At 37.1% G+C, this 23,135-nt stretch overlaps 1 protein-coding gene across 2 annotated transcripts in view; it reads left to right on the top strand.

Moving 5' to 3' along the window:
* Positions 1–23,135, top strand: part of Mondo (MLX interacting protein mondo) — a 289,601-nt gene that overhangs the window by 155,809 nt on the left and 110,657 nt on the right. The window contains exon 9 of one of the 2 annotated variants that reach the window (XM_090376144.1): positions 9,183–9,417. In XM_090376144.1, the coding sequence (XP_090232270.1) occupies positions 9,183–9,417 (235 nt within the window). Of the gene's footprint in view, positions 1–9,140; positions 9,418–23,135 lie in introns of both variants that reach the window. The other variant, XM_090376138.1, reaches the window with a different exon arrangement.

Genomic DNA, 23,135 nt, shown 5'->3' with positions numbered 1-23,135 from the left:
ACTGACAGCATGTGTTATTTGACTGTGACATTTATGAGGACTTGAGAAAAAAATTGTGTTAGAGATTTTCATCCTGGATTGGAACATCATCTTGTGGAAAACAAAGAAATTCATTCCACCTTTCAGAACTTTGCTTCTCTTGTTATCGAAAGATGCTGATCTATTGGACAAACACCAACTGATGCCATCTGATTGTTTTTACCTGGGCACTACTTGTGTTATATGCAGAATGTAAATATGTACTGATGAACCATATACCAGCTTAGTTTCAGTTCTACTATTATGTTTCATGCTGAATGTAAATATGAGTGTTAACATTATTATAAAAATAAAAATATTTATTTGAACTTCATTTTGCTTTGCTGTGTTAAAAATATGACAAGCCAAAATTTACTTATTTTCATTTTTTTTGGTAGAAAATATCAATAAATTACAGCCATTAGAATGTCATAAACAAGAGACAAATTAAAAAAAAAAGTAGTATACCCTAATCAAAAATAAAAAAGAGAATGCAATCAGATTTTGGAAAGCCTTATCTTTTCAGATCAAACTCAGTAAGAGGAAACAACCATTCTGTGGAACAAAACTTTCACATGCAACATTGCATATTGCAATTCAATAGCACAGCACAGGAATACATTGAACACAAACATTATTCATGATAACATTGTTTATTTATAAATTACTTGCATTTCATACACGTAATAATATCATATTGTTTACTAATAATTAATGATTACACTATTTTTTCTAAAATTGAAAAAGATTTGGATTTCATTTATTATAACATTGCCAAGTAGTTAGCTTTGGACCTTTGACAACCTCCTGGCCTTCTTATCACAAAAAAAGAAAAAATACTTTTATTTTTCTCTCTCTCTAGGGTAAAAATGCAAAATATTGTTTGCTAAAACAATTGCAGTAAAGCAATGTGGATTTCTCAAATGCGCACAAGACCAAAATCGGACTAATTAGTACTTCTGCATCCTAGGATGAACTGACTAATTAGAATTCCAGCATCTGTAATAAAACATCATGCACACCGATATCGTTTGCTACAGCAATAATATAAAGAAACGAAGCAAAATATTGTAACAGAGCTATAATGCAAAATAATGTTAGAAAGTAAAAATGCAAAATATTGTTCTCTAAAACAATTGCAGTTTCGGCATCCTAGGATGAAGCTGACTTAGAGCTGCAATGCTGTTTTTTTATTATTATTATTATTATTTATTTTCTTTATTTATTTTGTGTTTTTGTATGGGCGGCTCCTAGAACAAAAGTTCATCTCGGCCTCGTTGCTCTGTTCAGTTTTTACGCATTGTCAGGGTAAGGCCAGTGTGTGTCGTGAAAAAAAAAAAAAAAAAAATCATCCCGCTTAGGAATATCCCATGTTGGATGAAGACAGATGAAAAGGAAGGCAAGAGAGAGAGAAAAAATTTTTTCATCCCGCACGGGAGAAAGTGACAGGAAAGAAAAACTGTTTGTGAGCTTATGTGTGTTCTGTATTGTGATGTTGTATTTGGGCATTTTGGCTACCTGGAAGCAGTGATCACTTGGACGACTGCCTCCAGGTACTTGTCCCTAGCAGGAGGGCAAGGTCTCCCCTACTATCTGCATGCCCTCCTCCCTGGGGAACTGGCGCCTCCGTAGCCAGGTGGGAAGGAGCAGCAGTGTGTAGCACACGCTTCTTGATTAGACCGGAGTTCGAGCCCGTCACCACCAAATACGGAGGATGCGGAAAAAGTCAGGGAATGACCACCGCATATTCCCCGAGCAGTATGGCCTTAGTTGCTAATGCTCTTAAAAAAAAATCAAAAAAATCAATCCCTGGGGAACTAGTTTCCCAGGGAGGAAAGAAAAACTTGTATAAGATGAAGAGAGGGAAGGAGAAAAGAGGAGAAGCACTATCCCGGCCCAGGGAAGCCCCAATCCAGGATGGATTGCTAGAATAGCACAAGAAAAAAATAATAATAATAAATTAAATAAATAATAATAAATTTTAAATAATAAATAAAATAAATGAAAGTTAGCGCTCTGGACCTTTGACAATTTCTTGGCCTTCTCCCCACCAAAAGGGTATTTTTATTTCTCTCTCTCTCTCTCTCTCTCTCTCTCTCTCTCTCTCTCTCTCTCTCTCTCTCTCTCTTTCCCTAGGGTCGGACTAGAAAGGGTGGACTCCCTCCCTTAAGGAGTTTTTTCCCCCCAAGTGAAATAAGGGAATTGGAAATTTCAGGGAAATGAACCCTGTTTATCTTCATTCGGTGAACAGCTACTCTGTCAGTGCAAGCGAGCTGACTTTATTACAGTTGCAGCTGTAATAAAGTCAGAATGGAATCCAAGCATTGAAACACATGACATTTTATGGTGAATTTTTCAGGCGTTGTGTGATAATGAAAATTCAATTTTTCTCTTGAAATTTTTTGATGATATCAAATGCATATCAAGGAAATATTGAAGTATTCAATAACAGTTACAATTTTCCAATCCCTCACTAAGAGTAATAGATTGTTCTCACAATCTGTTACTAGCAGCGCTTTTTTTTTTTTTGTTTGTACACCAGGTGAGGTGCATGTGAAGTTCCTTCGACATAAGTTTTCGAAGTTTATAATGCAGCTATGAATAGAAATATTTTCTTGAAAGTTCATAAGAAGATCAAATATACATCCATGAAACTGCTGTTCTGATTTAGTCCTCTAGAAAAAATTACAATAAAGTGAACTTTTTTTTTTTTTATGAAATGCGCATTGTGGTGATCAGTTTTATGACAGTTTTTATTTTCCTTCCGTTTCCAGTATAGATTCCAATAGATGAATTTCCTTGATTTTTTTTTTTTGTTAGTAGATACAATACATACTGAAGAAAAGAAAGAAGATATTTTTGTTATTCAAAACCAATTCGTTGCAATTCTTTTGTACAACAATTACGAAAAGCAGTAAAGCAACTGTTGTTGTGAGAGAGCCATGCAAATTAGTGTTCGCAAGTAATGATGCTCAACTGTTTGTTTTCCATGAAAGTTGTTTACTTTTTTATTTTCTCCTTGGATCACCTTGGTAACGCTAATGACGCAAGCTTGACCAGTCAATTATCTCTCAGTGTGTGTTGATTCATTTTAGCCAGGGGCGCCGAGCTGAACCGCAAATTTTTGAACTAACGCTGTAACGCATTTTATTTTCAAAGCTTGGATCTTGTTTTGCCGACATCAAAATTTAATAAATTGAAATGTGATCGTACATTTTTGCTGTTTTAGAGTGTATTAATAGTTTTTGCTGAGCGTTAAAGGTAGGAAATCAAAGAATATACTTCTGTTTATGTTTCAATTTTGTAAATTGAGTAGAAATTATGGAAATTATTAGTTTTCTTCGGGGGAGCAACTTTCAATTTAGGGTTAAAAATTAGACAAAAACAGGGCGGACCAGGCTCGGGTTAATAACCATGCCAACCTTCATAACGTCTGCAAACTTAGACATTAAGCCTGATATATACCTTCATCAATATCATTAATAAATACAGAAAACAACAATGGACTCAACACTGACCCCTGGGGGACTCCATGAAGAGCAGTGTCCATTGATTACCACTCTGTCTTCTCCCACTCAACCATCCCTTTATCCATAGCAGCAATTTGCCGCCATTGTCACACTGCTCCAATTTGTACAGCAGTCTTCTATGTGCAACGGTATCAAAAGCTTTCCTGAAATCCAAGTCTATGATATCAAAATTATTCTTTGCATCCAGTTCCTTTGTGACCACATCACAGTATCCAATCAAATTGGTCAGACAAGACTTCCCTTTAACAAACCCATGCTGTGTCTGAACTATAACTGAAGTCTTGTCTAGATGGTCCTGCAGAGCCTCCATTAATTTCCCCAGAACAGAAGTTAAAGTAACAGGTCTGTAATTACTTATCACCTTTTGATCCTCTTTTGTGAATTGGAATTACATTTGCACAACTCCAGTCCATGTGTACCGCCCCTGAGTCCAAGGAAACTCTCATAATTATGGCTAAGAATTTGCTTACTTCCTTTGCTGCCTCCTTTAATATAACTGGATAGATCCCATCCACCCCAGGTACCTTTCTTATGTTTATCTTCAACAGTTTTTCTTCCAATTTGCTCTCAGTTATTACAAAATCATTTTGCTCACTGTTAGAGTTTAATATGCCTCTGGCATTCCCCTCCCTGAATAACTCCTCATGTGTAAGTATAGATGCAAAATACTCATTCAGTTTGCTAGCTACCTGAGCAGGATCATCAACAGTTGAACCATCGATATCACATGGACCATTGTGATTCATCCCCTTTCTTCTAGAGTTTAGATAAGTAAAGAACTCTTTGCTGTTTTTCTTTGCATCCGTTGCCAAAAATTTCTCGTTATCTGCCTTTGCCTGCCTAACATCCTTTGCGACTTGATTACGGACCAGCTTATATCTACCGTAGTCTTCTGTGTCACCTGTTAATTTATATGAATCCCATGGATTTTTCTTCTCTGCCATTTGTTAATTTATATGTATCCCATGCATTTTTCTTCTCTACTACATGTCTCATTAGTTCATCTGACATCCATTTAGGCCTAAACCTTGAACAATATTTCTTAGTTGGTATGAAAAGCCTAGTAGCTTATGTCCACATTGTATTTAAGAATGCCTGTAAGATACAAACCATATAGATTTAACTGTATTTTTTCTTTAATTTAGATTAATATAAAATCAAAATTACTATGCTTTACCTGCATTCAATTTCAGTCATGAAAAGACATTCTCAATCTTATGCAGGTGCTCAGGCTTCAGCTCTCACTGAAGACTATTTTGATTGATTGATTGATTGATTTTAAAATACCTCTGCAATCCTAAGTGTCAGATTAATTATTAGAGTTAATTGGTTTCATGTTTCCTTAATATTAATATCGTGATTCCACTTTTACTTGTTTATATAATACTCATTATATTGTTTCTTTTCTCATGATTCTCTTATAAATAAAATAAAATCTGAACAAAAAAATAATAATAAATAAAATATCATTTTTAATGCTATTAAAGGTTAAACGATATATACCAAAGAAAATGGTAAAATTTTGACATTTTTAATGGCCTCTTTTTAAAACAAAACCCGAAAATTTTAGTCCCTTGAATATTGTATTAATGAGATTCTACTGTATTATGATATGCCTAAAACTGGAGTAATGAGAATATTAAAAGAGGAGTTGAGCACATAGCAATAAGTTGTCCTTTTTATCTAATTAATTTGTGTGCTTGAAAGGAGACTGTACAACTTCCTGTGAAAGTGGATGAATATTTGGTAGACATTTAATGCTATCTTTTAGCCGACCGGGCTAGCCGAGTGGGTAAAGTACCTGCCCGGCAACCCAAAGGTCGCGGGTTCGATTCCCGCCTCGGGCTTGGATCAAAGTACTGCAAAAACCTTGGGAGGTGCAATATGGCCACAGAAGACAATGCGCCAACAACTACCAAATCAAAAAAAAAAAAAAAAAATGCTATCTAGAAAGAAGTGCTAAGGAAGACAGGTTGAAACAGTTTCAATTAATGCTTGCCACTGAAGTGAAAAAGATTTTGAAGTTATATGTGTACACACTGGCTCTCTTTGGGTAAATGTTAACTAGAATCATTAGAATAGTACCACTCTCTGACAAGTCTATTTAAAGAAAAGGTAGAAATGCTGACAAAGACCATATGAGCACTTCCAAGTTACCAAACTGAAAAGCACAATAAGCAGTCGCTAGTGAATGTCGCTGTCTCATATCCAAATCCAGTTCTTGATCCAAAAGAAGTTTTGAAAAAAGGCAAATTAATGAACTCGTGGAAAGTGTGCACATGTTGCTCTCTCTTTTGGCTTGAATGAAGCATTTTTCTTGTTCCTTTTAAATGTTGTTCCAATATTTAAAAATCTGAACAGAGCTCTTCAGTCAAATATGCCCATTATCCATTTGTCAAGGTCATTACACCTTTGATGTGTTGAAGAAAGTGCTGTGAAAATTGGCAAGGGCAACATTATGGCCATGTTGCCCTTGCGCCGTAAAGCCCACAAACAAACAAGCATTGGCGGCTTGTGACTCTGATGTATGGGGTGGTGCTGCTTCTTAAAGTTGCATTAAATTGCCTTGGTTATAAGACATGTAGACATAGATGGTAATAATAATGATAAACAAGTAAAAAATACTACAAAACATTAACTGGACACTTACCATTAACAGACTTGGGTAATCTCGAAATTTTATTTAAAAATAAAATCCATTCTTCAGTTTTTATTTGTTGAAAATAGATTGACTTTTTCATTCAGTTTATGGTGCACTGTTCAAATCGGCACTCCTTGCTCTGCAGTTCCTTTGACTCATTTTATCACCTCTAAAAAATGCGTATTGGCAACCTGTCAACTAAGCATTGACTCAACCGCTGGTGCCGAACTGTGTAGCGCACAGTTCCATCTACGGTTAAACTTCAAAGTTGAAAACGATTTCATGTTTTTATTTGTTTGTTATTGAAATGATTATTGGAAATAGAGGATGAGTATACTATATGTGGGACCTGTTAATAAAAATATTCATTGCGTTCCATTGTTCTTCACAAAATTTCATATAATTCCATTGACTGTATATTTAGGTTTAAAAAGTTGGGGGGTGCTGCAGTTCTGCAGTGCCTACCAACGAGCCGCCCCTGCAAACAAGCTTAGACCAACAGTTGTTAAATCTTCTACTTGCATTTTGGGAGTTGATTACTAAATCAGGATGCTTCTGACTTAACCTTAAGCAGTTCTGCTTCCAAGGTCATGATCCTGTAAAGCAAGAGAAGATTCTGTTCAGAGGAATCAGAGGAAGTACTTGATTGTTGAACATGATTCATTCTGCAAAAATTCCCACTGAAAAATGATGTTCTTATAAATGCTGAGTCAGCACAAATTATTTTATGACAATCTAAAACACAAAAGGTATTAGAGCCTTCATAGCACCCACACACAGTACTACCTATAGTACTTAGTACTGTGGTTGGAGGTTGAGAAGATATAAAATGACTTGTTGACATTGATTTGAATTTCTGTAGATTGTGATTTTAAGGAAATACATGTCAAATACGTGACAGATTTCAGATTACAGAATAGTTTAGGGCTAAAGCCTCAGGTTACGTAGGAAGTTAACTGACGTACAAGTTAGTGCAATTGCATCATTTCTGTATGTAGCCAACTACTTAAGTAGTTATAAATCGGCATCATTAAGTATATCTTATATTGTGAATACCTTCACGAGTTGCCATGATCCTGCACTACCTCGAATAAGTAATGCTTCACTATAGGAGAAGACTATTGTTACTTATTCTCAGCAGATACCAGCACCTATACAGCACTGTTTTGGAGCTTATTGTTTCCTTATCAGTGGGTGGGCAGGCACCCTGGTGTTGCAATGATGACAACCCAGTTGTGAAGTATAACTCCACAATATGAGAGATGTATGATGCCAATTTATAACTACTTAAGTAGTTGGCTACGTACAGAAATGATGCAATTTCACTAACTTGTATGTCAGTTAACTCCCTATGTAACCTGAGGTTTTAGCCCTAAACTATTCCGTAATCTAAATTACTCCACACCATCAGGCATTTCTGAAGTATCAAAGACAGTCCAGTCCTCTCACAGGATACATACATGCTGACTTCACAACTCCATGACCATCCTGTTTCCTATTTAATACTGGTAAGAATACATACTGTGAAAAAAAAAAAAATATATATATATATGAATATACTATTCCCTGACTGATCTACCAAAAATGTACCCATCACCACTGCTTATTAGGATAAGCTTGATAGAGATGTTTGTGAAAATTTTAAAGAGGGTGAAGCCATACAGTACTTAAGAACAAATTTCTCAGACTCTTGGTGAAATGAAAGAAAGGATATTTGTAGGCACACAGACCTGAAAGCTTAGCAAAGAAATGAACTTTAAATTCCTCACAGAGATGCATCAAGGCCACGACAGAAAACTGCTTACGAAGTCTTAAAGTACTAGGCTGTGTATGGAACGCTTAGCATATACAGTGTCATGGGATGATGTAGCATGTCTTTAAAACTTCATTTTTGTATTCTCACTTAGATTTTTTTTCTCCCTCTGTCTTGTTGATGATCACAGTGAATGCTTTTAGAATGTTGATGCCATGGGAAATAATATCAGGGTACTTGAGTTTCAAGCATGTTTCTTAACTGCTGCTGGATAATCTGTTGTAAGATTGAAGAGAAAATCCTAAGTAAAAGGATTGAAGAGAATTTAGCCAGGCTTAAAATGCAGTATTCCATTATAAAATTACTTTCAACAAAAAAAAAAAAAAAGTGGGCTTAGTCCCACCTCCTCCAAATTTAAAAATATGAATTTTTACAATTTTTTTCCCTATTTTGTCATATCTAAAATGATGCTCTCTCTCTCTCTTGTGTGTATGTGTTTCGAATGGTTAGAATTTGTATAGCTACTTAAGACAGCTATTCATAAATTTCATTACTGAACAATTTATTCCTTTAAATAAATAAATAAATTTAATATTTATTTATTTAAATAATTTTAAAATATTTAAAGAATAAAACTTTAAAGGTTTTTTTTTTATTTTCTGGTTTCCTTCAGAAGAGTTTCTCTCGATTATTTTTAAAGGAAAAAACACATAAAATTGCAAATTTTTAACCACTCCCATTATCTAAATTAAAATGGTTATGCTACTAAATTCTTTATTGAAATTTGTCATCAGGCCATGGTTTAAATTTCTGCTTGGAATAGCAGAAATTCAAATTATAATATTGGGAAAAAGAAGGTCTAAGTGAAAATTCCCAAAATAAAGTTTCTTATGCATATGCTATGACTATCCCATGTTTATGCTAAGAAGTGTATAAGGTTCAGTGCAGATCAGTTTTAGGTTTGTGTATAGAATGAACCTAAAATTGGGCTGTACTGAACATAGCATTGCCACATAATGTCCTTCTCAAATCAAATTAATCAAATCAGATGAATTATAAATTTATAAAAATGTATAGAAGTTAGAGGTCAAGGTCATAGAGGTTCCTATCAGTTCAAGATCTGTTCAATTTATTTAGCATTTAAAGAATTTAACTTATTATATCAGAAAAATTCTATATATAGTAATATATGCCACAGAACAAACAGCGTGTGAGATCACGGAGTGTCTCCTCTCCTCAGAGTGGAAGTCCCAAGACCCTGCACCAGACTCCAGCTCAAGCAGTCTCTCTCACAAATATCAGTGTGAGTCCTCCACCTGGCCAGTCTTCTCTGGTACCATTTACTGCCAGTAACATATGCGGAGGTCCTACAGTTTTGACATCTAATAATCCTGTTCTGTCTGGTCCAGCCACTTTAGGAAATAGTGCAGCAGTTCTATCACAAAATGCTGTTCTTGCTCAGCTATTAACATCAGGTGAGTATTTGCATAGTTATACTTAATATTAATATTGGCAAAATGATCCAAGAAAGCAAAATATATGTAGCATAAACTATAAAGAATAAAATGAACAAAGAATACTGCTGAATATAATCCAGGTCATCTTTATTCTTTTCTTTTAATCATTTGATCTAAATATTTATTCAGTTCCCTCTTTAATTTACATAAGTTTTCCAATTCTACAACATTAAGTAGAATTATATTCCAGTAGTCATTTACTGGAATATAATTCTAGTAGTCATTTACTCTTTGATGAAGCACATTTACTTATATGCCAGCAATTATCCTTTCTGAAAAAGAAAACTTTTCCCTCGGTATTTAGTGTACTTTCATTTCACCATCTGTATCAAACAGTTTCCAGATATTATAATTTACATAACTGAAGTCTCTTTCTATAACAGTAGCCATTTACATGCATAAATAATCTCATTGCCTGTCTGTACAAATTCCAAAATGGTTATATACTTCATGAATTACAGTATCCCTCAATATGTGGCCTAATTGAGCTTGGACAAATATGTTTCAAATTTGAGTACCCTCTGAAACTTAAACAGTATTACAATTTTAAAAAAATGTCCAGGCTATATAAATTAATTAAAATTTTTTCAGATAATACTTCATGCTTAACCTCTTAATAAATTAGACTAGAATACTAACTCCATCTGTATTTATTGCAGGATGTAAGCTTAATTGAATCACTTAATCAAACCTTCAGTGATCAACAGTAGTAATCAGAACCTAGACAAAAGAACAGTTACTTTAAAGTTATTAAAAGTAACCAATTAAATGTATGTGTACAGAGAAGAATCATTCACTTAGCCTACTCAAGCTAGAAGCAAGAGTAGGACACCGGCAGAATTGCTTAACAAGTACAGGTCACTGTTGAAAAAAAAGCCGTGAAATAGGGTTGAATTTGAAAGTGTCTGCAATTCTGCCCAGACACGATAGGAAGGAGTATATGATGAGAGCCTTGTCGATCAATTCGGCCCTGGAAAGATTGTGCAAAGCTCAAGGGGTAGAATTTTTTTCAGCCTGGACTGTACTTGTTAACAGGAGAGATTGCTTCTACAGGGATGGGATACACTTAAATAGAAAGGGTGCAAGAATATTTGCTGATGCTATCGAGGCAGTGTTAGGTGGGTCAGAAAACTGCTAGCTTGGGGGGAGACAAAGACGAATAGATTAACAGTAGCCACTGGCAGAGGTGAAAGAGATTCTTGCACTGCTTCGATTGGAATGAGCAGAAGCCTGAAAAACAAGATGCAGGATATTTCAGAGACTGCTGGGACTCATTGCGGTACAAGTAAACACATGGGTTGTGTTAGGGTAGCTAAGAATAGAAATAGGTGCATGTATACTTGCGTGTACACCAATGCTAGGAGTTTAGTAAATAAATTTGATGAATTTGAGGTATTGCTCAAAACATCAAAGGCAGATATTGTTGGGATATCAGAGACGTGGTGTCACACAGATATAAGGAATGCAGAAGTGGAATTTGGGGAGTACAACGTCTACAGAAAGGATAGACTGGATAGGAAGGGAGGAGGGGTTTATGCTATTAGTTAAGAAATACATAAAATCCAAGGAAGTGAAGCCAGTGGACATCGCTGGACAGTGCAGTGTCGAGTCAGTTTGGTGTGACATAAGCATTGGGAGATCAAAATTGAGAGTAGGAGTGTGCTATAGGCCTAATGACTCTGATGAGTATAATAAGAAACTGTACAGGGAAATAGAGTGGGCCAGTAAATCAGAGAGTCTTATAATGGGAGATTTTAATTTCCCAGATATTGACTGGAATTTGGGGGCTGGTCACTCACACACTAGCAAGGCTTTTGTGGATTTATTGGATGATTGTTTTCTACATCACATGTTCAGGAGGCAACTAGAGGAAGCAATACTCTTGATTTGATTATCAGCAGTGATTCTTCATGCATTAAGAATCTGCAGATAAATGAACCACTAGGTGGCAGTGATCACAGTGTGCTGAAGTGGGATTTACTCAAAGAGGTAACTACCACTAGGGGTAAAGGGAAGGGTTATTGCTTTCGTAAAGGCGACTACGATGGACTGAGACAGTATTTAAATTCTATACAGTGGGACCAACTGATGATGTTACCAACAGCAAATGCAAAATGGGAAGCATTCAAAGAACTTATCTTGGAAGCTACTAGGCTTTAAATACCAACTAAGAAATATTGTTCAAGGTTTAGGCCTAAATGGATGTCAGATGAACTGATGAGGCATATGGCAGAGAAGAAACATGCATGGGATACATACAAATTAACACATGACACAGAAGCCTATGATAGATACAAGTTGATCTGTAACCAAGTTACAAAGGAGGTTAGGCAGGCGAAGGCAGATTACGAGAAATCTTTGGCAAGGGATGCAAAGAAAAACAGCAAAGAGTTCTTTACTTATGTAAACTCTAGAAGGAAAGGGATGAATCAGATTGGACCACTTGATTTCGATGGGTCAACTGTTGATGATCCTGCTCAGGTAGCTAACAAACTAAATGAATATTTTGCATCGACATTCACACATGAGGAGTTATTTAGCGAGGGGAAAGCCAGAGGTGTATTCAACTCTAGCAGTAAGCTAGAGAATCTTGTAATAACTGAGAGTAAAGTGGAGGAGAAATTGTTGAAGATAAACACAAAAAAGGCACCCGGGATGGATGGGATCTATCCAGTTATATTAAAGGAGGCAGCAGAGGAAGTAAGCAAACCCTTAGCCATAATTATGAGAGCTTCCTTGGACTCAGGGGAGGTAAACACAGACTGGAGATGTGCAAATGTGACCCCAATTCACAAAGGAGGATCAAAGGCTGACACAAGTAATTATAGACCTGTGAGTTTAACTTCTGTTCCAGGAAAATTAATGGAGGCACTAGTTAAAGAAGCACTGCAGGATCATTTAGACAAAGACTTCAGTTATAGCTCGGACACAGCATGGTTTTGTTAAGGGGAAGTCTTGCCTGACCAATTTGATTGGATACTATGATGCAGTCACAAAGGAACTGGATGCAGGGAATAACTTTGATATTATATACTTGGATCTTAGAAAGGCTTTTGATACTGTGGCACATGGAAGACTGCTGCACAAATTGGAGCAGTGTGACATTGGAGGCAAATTGCTACTGTGGATAAAGGGGTGGCTGAGGGGGAGAAGACAGAGAGTGGTAATCAATGGACACTGCTCGTCGTGGACTAATGTTATTAGTGGAGTTCCTCAGGGCTCAGTGTTGGGTCCATTATTGTTTTCTGTATTCATGAATGATATTGATGATGGTATATCAAGCTTAATGTCGAAGTTTGCAGACGATACAAAGGTAGGCACGGTTTTCAAGGACACTACTGACACTATGCTGCTGCAACAGGATCTGGAAAGGTTGAGCAAATGGGCTGAGAGGTGGCAAATGAAGTTTAACATTGACAAATGTAAAGTACTACACATGGGAAACAGCAACCCCAGAGCAACGTATCAACTCTGTGGTACTACACTGACAGTGGTAGAGAATGAAAGGGACCTGGGGGTGGTTGTGCAGGCAGATATGAAGTTCTCTGACAGTGCAGACGGGCTGCAAGAGTAGCTCATGGTGCATTGTCAATGATATACAGGAATTTTTCTAGCAGGGATAAGGAGGTGATTATTCCCTTGTATAAGGCAATGTTCAGGCCACACCTAGAGTACTGTATACAGGTCTGGAGGCCTCATTTCAAGAAGGATGCAGAGCTGCTGGAACAAGTACAGAGAAGGGCAACAAGATTAGTGAATGGAACAAAGGGGTGCTCTTACGAAGAAAGGCTTAAGTTTTGCAAATTACAGTGTCTGGAGACTAGGCACCAGCGAGATGATCTGATAGAGGTGTATAAAGCCTTGAATGGTTTGAGCATGCTCAATGCTGATGGGATTCTTCCTCTCGCTCAGAATAATCACCTGAGAGGGCATAAATTCAAATTGAGGAAAGACAGATGTAGGATAGACGTGCGGAAATTTGCCTTTAGCCAGGGGGTGGTTGGTTGGTGGAACAGACTTCCATCCCTTGTCGTGGAAGTTGATAGCCTAAATAAGTTTAAGGCTCAGCTGGACAGGTATTTTGAACGAACAGAGGGGTGAAGTGGAAGTGGGTTTTTTTTTTTTTTTTTTTGGCTGATGCTGCATAAGCTTGCTTTCTTGCATCAAATGCCTCTACTAATACTAATGCAGCAATGAGAAGAAAATGCAGAAAAAGACAACATTAAATAAACTTTGAAAATTGATTTCCCACATCCCTCATCATATATTGTTATTGATAAGTAATATAACTGACACCCTATGTCACATGAAGTGGTTTATTATTTTTAGAATGTTATGCCACATCAAAAATATTTTTGATATGGACACTTTCATCTCAAGAAATGGGTGGCTTCTTAGGGTGTTTCTACATTGTTTGCGATAATATCCTTTTTGCTTCTGTGGGTATTTCCACATTATTTGCAATAATAAAGAAATCCACTCTGATTGAAATTCAAAATGGATTGCTTTATTATAAATTTCTTAGTATTTTGATTTTCGATCTATTTTGTCAAGAAAAAAACAAAGGTATTACTCATGATGTATGTGCAACACTTAGTGTACTGAAAAATGTGGAATAGTACTTATTAAACCAAGAAAACTTTTGTAGTATTCAGGCATTGTATGTTTTATACGAGATGTGGCAATAAAGTTTGGGCCGGAGCTGTTGTGGTCATGTTCAATGAGTTCGAACATAAATGGAAATGGTATGTTGTCGTTCAAACTTCTTCCCAACAAATGGTGGTACAGAGTTTGTCCACTAAATAGACAGTTTGCAAGTAACAACCATTTTCATTAGTAGCGTTAATGTTCCGTGTCATGATTTTGCAATGGAGCAATGAATGAATATCAAATAAATATTGCTTTAAACTGGAAAAATCTGCAACAGAAATGTATGAAATGTTAAAACCGTTTATGGTGAGAAGTTAAGTCATATTAGTGTGTTGAATGGTATAAGCAGTTCAAAGACGAACATGAGGATGTTTTTAATGACCCAAGAAGTGGGCATCCACTAACCTCGCACAAAACAGAGTTGTAAAAGTTCAAGAAATTGTGGCAAGAGACTGTCGTTTGACCCATAATGATGAGACAATGCATCAAACTCTGCTAGGGAAAAAGAAGCTCTGTGCAAAATTTGTGCCACACAGCCACATGGATAGGCAGAAGGAACGAAAAGTGTCATCATGAAGACTTATAGTACTCGCCATATACAGTAGAATCCCTTAATTCAGACTTGACGGGACCACACTCAGTCTGGATTAGTGAAAGTCCAGATTAACCGGAAGCTATCTTTTCACGTACCGGTTTTTATTTAAAGTTACTAAATAACAAAATTTTAACTAAATTGATTTTTATATTAAATTAATAAAACAATATTTTAAAGTAAAAATTATGGTAAGTAAACAAAATACTGTAAAAAGCAATAAAGTTTTAATGTAGAACATTATATTACACAAAAATATTACAACACAAAACAAATAACTATTTTCGAAAAATAGTTATTTGTTTTGTACCAGTTGCACCAGTTGTTTCCTCACGTTCATCATCAGAGTTGTCGTCTTCATTAGCTTGCAACAATGATGATGATGAGCATGCTTGCATGATGTCTTCTTCAGTGAGGATCTGATGTCCTAGATCATTATCACACATTATCAATGGGGCAATGTCTTCATTTGTTATGTCTGAACAACCCCCTAGACGTTGAAATAACTGAACAAAATCATTATCATCCTTGTCATCAGGATCCAAAGAAATTATTATTATTATTAGCCATATGGTGCAATTAAGCCTGAGGCTTATGCTGCACCAGCCAAAAAAAAATTCCTGAGTTACCCTGAGAGAGAGAAATTGACAGAAGCAGAAAGGAATCACCAAGAAAGAGAAGAATTATGATATCCAGCTCAGACCCTGGGTGTGCCTCAGATCTTTCTATTGGAACATCAGGCCAAAGTTTTTTCCAGCATTTGATGAGGGTAGTCTTGTCAGTTTCGTCCCAAGCTGCACCAGAAAAATAAATGACTATCTTTATGTTGACACTTTTAAGAAGGTCCATAAAGTATGATTTTTCTTCAAGCTTCGTTTTTCTTCTTCTTTGATTTTTCTTCCTCTTGTTGTTCTAACAGTGAGATTATCAACTTCTTTCTGTACCATCACAGCTAAGGATCAAGAAGTTATAGAGGCTTCACAGCCTCTATAACTTCTTGATCCATAGGCTGTAATAGTGCAGTGACTTTGGGTGGCAAAAATTTTACAAAGATGTTGCCAGATCTCAGTTGTTCTTCTGCTGGGTGGGTTGGAGCATTATCAATAAATAAAACTGCTTTTTCTTCCAGTTCTTGATTCTTTAAATATTTTTTAACTAAAGGAACAAATGAGATGAAAAACCAATCTTTAAAAAGTGCTGAGCTCATCCAAGCTGATTTTTGTGACATGTACTTAGCTGGGAGGGCATTTAAGTTCACATTTTTAAGGGCGTGGGGCTTAGCAGATTTTCCTATGACTAACTGGTAATTTTAAATTCCTGGATGCTTTACTGCACAAAAGCAATGTCACTCTTTCCTTACTTGATTTATGTCCTTTAGCTGAAGAGTCAAGTTTTGAGGCAAGTGTTTTTTTGGGTAACATTTTGAAAAATAAACCAGTCTCGTCATAATTAAAAATTTGGATAGAACAAAATTTTCTTTACTAATAAACTTGAGAAACTGTACTTTAAATTCTTCGCTTGCAACACAATCACCATAAAGACTTTCACCTGTAATTCCGAGCTGTCGGATTCCATGATGCTCCTTCCACCTTGATAACCACCCCAAACTTGCAGTAAAAGATGGGCCACCTCCTAATCCTTTGTTAAGGGCTAAGAACCCTTGATTGAAGGATTGAACTCTTGTTCTTGACAAAACCAAATGTATAAAGCCTCTTCCAAATTTTCATTTTTTTTGCCTGCTTAATGGTAGCTCTATTTCCTAAGCTGTCTTTGGCCACCATTTTTGCACAAAAGTTTTAAATTGCTTTCCTATTTTTTTCTCCAATCGGAAACAGTTTGTTTTGCAATCCCTATATCGAGAGCAATCTTTTTTTAAACTTTCCTCTTATCAATGCGAAAAAGCATGTTCAGTTTTTATTTCATTGAAACAGTAACACTTTCTTTTTGCTGCCTTCTTCTGTTAACCCAAAAACACACTAAAGAACTGAGGTAAGGTGGATGCTAGCTGCAGCTGTCAACTGAATAGGCCAGCACTCGAGATTACCCTACAATTGTCTCCAACCATACCACATGGTCCGGTCAGATTTTTGGAGATCAAAAACATAAAACAATAAAAACAATTAGCAGTCCCCTGTTTGTTAGGCTTTTCTGTTAGTGCAATAAATGGATAGTAAACACACGATCTTATTGAATTTGTGGTAATACCAATAGCTGGAATTCTGTGGGTTTTACATTATTATGGTGAAATGTGTTTTTCCTTCCATGAAAGCTTCAATCATATCTAAAACATGAAAAATTTTCAGAATGTTCTCTTCATTCCTATATTTTAAGTTTTGTGACTTGTTACTCCATTCTAACTTGCAAGTATCATGTTAGTTTCAATTTGTGCGTGCGTTCTTTGTTATTGATTGCTTATCTTTTTTACTGTTTTAAATTTTAAACCCCCTCCAAAATGTCAGTGAACTGAAATTCCCCCCCCCCCCCCCCCCCCCCCCCAATAGTTAGAATTTTTTTCCTGACTGAAAATCCGGTCTGGATTAACAGGGTTCTACTGTAGTGCAAGGAAGCCACAGGCTTCTCTGCACTGGGGAAAAAAAAATACCAAGTAGATAAGGACATACAAATTATATGCTTACCTCCTCATACAGATAACTATCCAGTTGACCTTTGAATTTATTCAAACTGTCAGCCTCAGCAATCAACAGCAAAACTTTCAGCAATCAACTTGCTGGCTAAAAGAAATCTTCCTACAATCTAGTCTAAACCTCAACCCCTGTAATTTGAATTTACAGCCCCTAGTTCTGGAATTCTTTTTTAACAGCGAAAATTCCACTTTCACATTTTACTAATCCCTTAATGCCTTATAAACCTCAGTCAGGTCACCTCTGAGGTGCCTGGTTACCAAGCTCTGTAGCCCACATAATCAGAGTGTTTCCTCATATGGTCATCCTTTTGCCAATATCACTATTTGAGTTGCTCATCTTTGGACCTTTTCAAGAAGCCCAATGTCTTTTTTTCAGATGACGTTCTATTTCTGAACACAGTATTCCAAATGTGGTCTTACAATTGCCTTATACGGTGTGATTATGACCTCCCTATCTCTACAGGATAACGTTCGATAAATCATTGATAGAACATCATGGGCTTTCCTGGCTGCCTGTTTACATTTTACATTTTCAGAAAACTTTCTATCTGCCCATATCGTAACTCCCGCTTTCTTCCTCTACTGTTTTTAATTCAACTGCACACCAAGTGTATAATTTATTTTGGAGTTGTTCTTCCCTGAATGTATGACCTTGCATGTTGCTGCATTAAAACTTAGCAGCCACTTTTCTGACCAATTCTGAAGCCTGTTCAAGTCATCCTGACTCAGTGCTGCTTGGCACTGGTCATTAAAAACTCTGCCAATCTTTAAATCACCTGCAAATTTTGACATTGTGCCTTCTATCCCATCGCCAATGTAATTATGAAAATGAGAAACAACAGTGGTCCAAGAACCGATCCTTGACAGGTCCTACTCCTGCCCTTCCACCAATCTGAAGAATATCCATTAAGCACAACCCTCTGCCTTCTGTCCTGCAGCCACCTAGCAATCCATCTTAGAATCCTACCAGTAATCCCAACCTGTTCAAGCTTAGACAGTAACCTCTCATGAGGGACTGAGTCAAATGCTTTGCTAAAATCAAATAAACTACATCGAAATTGTTCCCTACATCCAGCTCATGAGTAACTGTGTCAAAATTAGCATTAGCATTAGCAGAGGCATATGATGCAAGAAAGCAAGCTTATTCAGCATCAGCCAAAAAAAAAAAAAAAAAAACCCACTCCCATTTCACCCCTCCGTTCGTTCGAAATACCTGTCCAGTTGAGCTTTAAATTTGTTTAGGCTATCAACTTCAACAACAAGTGATGGAAGTCGGTTCCACCAACCAACCACCCGCTGGCCAAAGGCAAATTTCCGCACATCTATCCGACATCCGTCCTTCCTCAATTTGAATTTATGCCCTCTGAGGTGATTATTCTGAGAAAGATGAAGAATCCCATTGGCATTGAGCATGCTCAAACCATTCAAAGCCTTATACACCTCTATCAGATCACCTCGCCGGTGCCTAGTCTCCAGACTCTGTAATTTGCAAAACTTAAGCCTTTCTTCGTAAGAGCAACCCTTTGTTCCATTTACTAATCTTGTTGCCCTTCTCTGTACCCGTTCCAGCAGCTCTACATCCTTCTTGAAATGAGGCCTCCAGACCTGTATACAGTACTCAAGATGTGGCCTTACCATTGCCTTATACAAGGGAATAATCACCTCCTTATCCCTGCTAGAAAAATTCCTGTATATCATTGACAAGACACCATGAGCTACTCTTGCAGCTCGTCTGCACTGCTCAGAGAACTTCATATCTGCCTGCACAATTACCCCCAGGTCCTTTTCATTCTCCACCACTGTCAGTGTATTACCGCAGAGTTGATATGTTGCTCTGGGGTTACTGTTTCCCATATGCAGCACTTTACATTTGTCGATGTTAAACCTCATTTGCCACCTCTCAGCCCATCTGTTCAACCTTTCCAGATCCTGTTGCAGCAGCATAGCATCAGTAGTGTCCTTAACAACCCTGCCAACCTTTGTATCATCTGCAAACTTGGACATTAAACTTGATATCCCATCATCAATATCATTCATAAACACCGAAAACAACAACGGACCCAACACTGAACCCTGAGGAACTCCACTAATAACATTAGTCCACGTCGAGCAGTGTCCATTGATTACCACTCTCTGTCTTCTGCCACTCAACCATCCCCTTATCCATAGCAGCAATTTGCCTCCAATGCCACACTGCTCCAATTTGTGCAGCAGTCTTCCATGTGCAACAGTATCAAAAGCCTTTCTAAGATCCAAATATATAATATCAAAGTTATTCCCTACATCCAGTTCTTTTGTGACTACATCATAGTATCCAATCAAATTGGTCAGGCAAGACCTGCCCTTAACAAAACCATGCTGCATCTGAGCTATAACTGAATTCTTGTCTAGATGATCCTGCAGTGTTTCTTTAACCAGTGCCTCCATTAATTTACCTGGAACAGAAGTTAAACTAACAGGTCTATAATTACTTGTGTCAGCCTTTGATCCTCCTTTGTGAATTGGGGTTACATTTGCACATCTCCAGTCTATGGGTACCTCCCCTGAGTCCAAAGAAGCTCTCATAATTATGGCTAAGGGTTTGCTTACTTCCTTTGCTGCCTCCTTTAATATAACTGGATAGATCCCATCCACCCCAGGTGCCTTTTTTATGTTTATCCTCAACAATCTCTCCTCCACTTTCCTCTCAGTTATTACAAAATCAGCCAGCTCACTGCCAATGTTTACTTTACCTACATCATTCTCCTTCCTGAATAACTCCTCATGCGTGAATGTAGATTCAAAATACTCGTTTAGATTGTTAGCCACCTGAGCAGGATCCTCAACTGTTGAACCATCAATATCCAGTGGACCAATCTGATTCATCCCTTTCCTTTTCGAGTTCAAGTATGTAAAGAACTCTTTTCTGTTTTTCTTTGCATCCTTTGCCAAGGATTTTTCATAGTCTGCCTTTGCCTGCCTAATCTCCTTTGTGACTTGGTTACAGACCAACTTATATCTATCATAGGCTTCCATGTCACCCATTAATTTGTATGTATCCCATGCATTTTTCTTCTCTGCCACATGTCTCATTAGTTCATCTGACAACCATTTAGGCCTAAACCTTGAACAATATTTCTTAGTTGGTATGTAAAGCCTGGTAGCCTCCAAGATTAGTTCCTTGAATGCTTCCCATTTTGAGTTTGCTGTTGGTAACATCATCAGTTGGTCCCACTGTATAGAATTTAAATACTGTCTCAGACCATCATAGTCGCCTTTACGAAAACAAAAACCCTTCCCTTTACCTCTGATGGTAGTTACCTCCTTGAGTAAAACACACTGTGATCACTGCCACCTAGTGGTTCATTTATCTGCAGGTTCTTAATGCATGAAGAATCACTACTGATAATCAGATCAAGAGTATTGTTCCCTCTTGTTGCCTCACGAACATGCTGATGTAGAAAACAATCATCCAATAAATCCACAAAAGCCTTGCTAGTGTGCGAGTGACCAACCCACAAATTCCAGTCAATATCTGGGAAATTAAAGTCCCCCATTATAAGACTCTGATTTACTGGCCCACTCTATTTCCCTGTACAATATCTTATTATACTCATCAGAGTCATTAGGCCTATAGCACACTCCTACTCTCAATTTTGATTTCCCTATGCTTATGTCACACCAAACTGACTCGACGCTGCCCTGTCCATCGATGTCGACTGGCTTCACTTCCTTGGACTTTATGTGTTTCTTAATTAATAGCATAACCCCTCCTCCCCTCCTGTCCTGTCTATCCGTTCTATACACATTGTATTCCCCAAATTCCAGTTCCGCATTACTTATATCTGTGTGACACCACGTCTCTGATATCCCAACAATATCTGCCTTTGATGTTTTGAGCAATACCTCAAATTCATCAAATTTATTTACCAAACTCCTAGCATTGGTGTACACGCAGGTGTACATGCACCTGTTTCTATTCTTAGCTACCCTAACACAACCCATGTGTTTACTTGTACCGCAATGACTACCAGCAGTCTCTGAAATATCCTGCATCTTGTTTTTCAGACTTCTGCTCATTTCAATAGAAGCAGTGCAAGAATCACTTCCACCTCTGCCACTGGCTACTGTTAATCTATTAGTCCTTGTATCCCCCCCCAACTAGCAGTTTTCCGACCCACCTAACACTGCCTCGACAGCATCAGCAAAAATTCTTGCACCCTTTCTATTTAAGTGTATCCCATCCCTGTAGAAGCAATCTCTCCTGTTAACAAGTACAGTCCAGGCTGAAAAAAATTCTACCCCTTGAGCCTTGCACAATCCCTCCAGGGCCGAATTGATCGACAAGGCTCTCATCATATACTCCCTCCTATCGTGTCTGGGCAGAATTGCAGACACTTTCAAGTTCAACCCTAATTCACGGCTTTTTTTCAACAGTGACCTGTACTTGCTAAGTAATTCCGCCGGTCTCCTACTCTTAATATCATTAGTGCCAACGTGTACAACTATATCACCTTTTGTGCCCTTAAAAGATGATATCCGTAAATAGCCTACTAAGTTAGTTAAACATGATTTTCTCTTAACAAAACCATGTTGTGTCCTTCAAAATGCCATATCTATCTAAATATACCTAGATTGCACTCTTAATCATTGCCTTTAAGATTTTTTCCTACCACTGAAGTCAGACTAACTAGTCTGTAGTTACCAACTTCACTCTTAGAACTGCCTTTATGTATTGATGATACTTTAGCATTTCTTCAATCCAAAGGAATCTCTCCTGAGTCCAAAGATGCCCTCATAATTAACCTCAATGGTTCAATACACTCCCTGGAGGTTTCCCTCAAAACCTGATGGTATATGCCAACGGTGGGCAAATGTGGCTCTCAGAGCCGCATGCGGCTCTTCGTTGAGTTAAGTGCGGCTCGCATTGAAAATTTAAATCCATTTTTTTTATTAATTCAGAACTTCTTTCACTGAATGTTGTTAAATTAACTAAGTAACTAATATTTTGTTATATGGATTTTATGCTGTGTTTATTTTATTTTTTTTTTATGTCTAGATATTTTTCTATTTTTATTTTGATTATAAATAAATCTGTGTGCATTTACACTGCTGGCGCCATCAGCGGACTTGTGCAACACTAAACCGGGAGTGGGTAGAAAATGCGACCAAACCTCCCATAACAGTTTCAATTTCAGACTTTGGAATTAAATTTATTTAAATTTTTTGATAACATGACCTCAGAAAATATCAAAAAACGAAAACACGAACAAGAAAATAGAATCTTTCAAGAAGAATGGGTAGAGAATTTTGCTTTTATTGACAATAATGGAAAGTCATGTCTTATTTGTAAAGTTACAATTGCAAACTACAAAGTAAGCAATTTACGTCGACATTACGAAGTAAGTCATCGCCACTTTTCAACTCAATATCCACTGAATTCAAAATTGCGAACAGAGAAACTTAAGTCCTTGCAATCTGGTCTTCATAAGCAACAAGGAGTCTTGTCTTCTTTTAGTTGTGAAGATGACAGAGCAAATAAAGCTAGTTTTTTGATAGCTTGGAATATTGCTCGTGCCAAACGTTCATATGGAGAAGGAGAATTTATTAAAAGAAACTTGGAAGAAGTGGTTAAAGTTTTGGATCCAGATAACACAAAACTGCATAAATTGATCACACAGGTTCCTATGTCACACCGTACAACTGAGCGTTGTATTGGTGCAATTAGTAAAAATGTTGAAAATAGTTTTATGTGTGATTTAAAAAATTGTACAGCATTTAGTTTAGCTCTCGACGAGTCTATACAGACAT

This window comes from Mastigoproctus giganteus, chromosome 1, assembly GCF_048544385.1.
Source record: "Mastigoproctus giganteus isolate SK-2022 chromosome 1, ASM4854438v1, whole genome shotgun sequence".
In the NCBI taxonomy this organism is placed as follows: Eukaryota; Metazoa; Arthropoda; class Arachnida; order Uropygi; family Thelyphonidae; genus Mastigoproctus; species Mastigoproctus giganteus.
The sequence above is the reverse complement of the archived record's forward strand: the minus strand, read 5'-3'. Positions and strand labels throughout refer to the sequence as shown.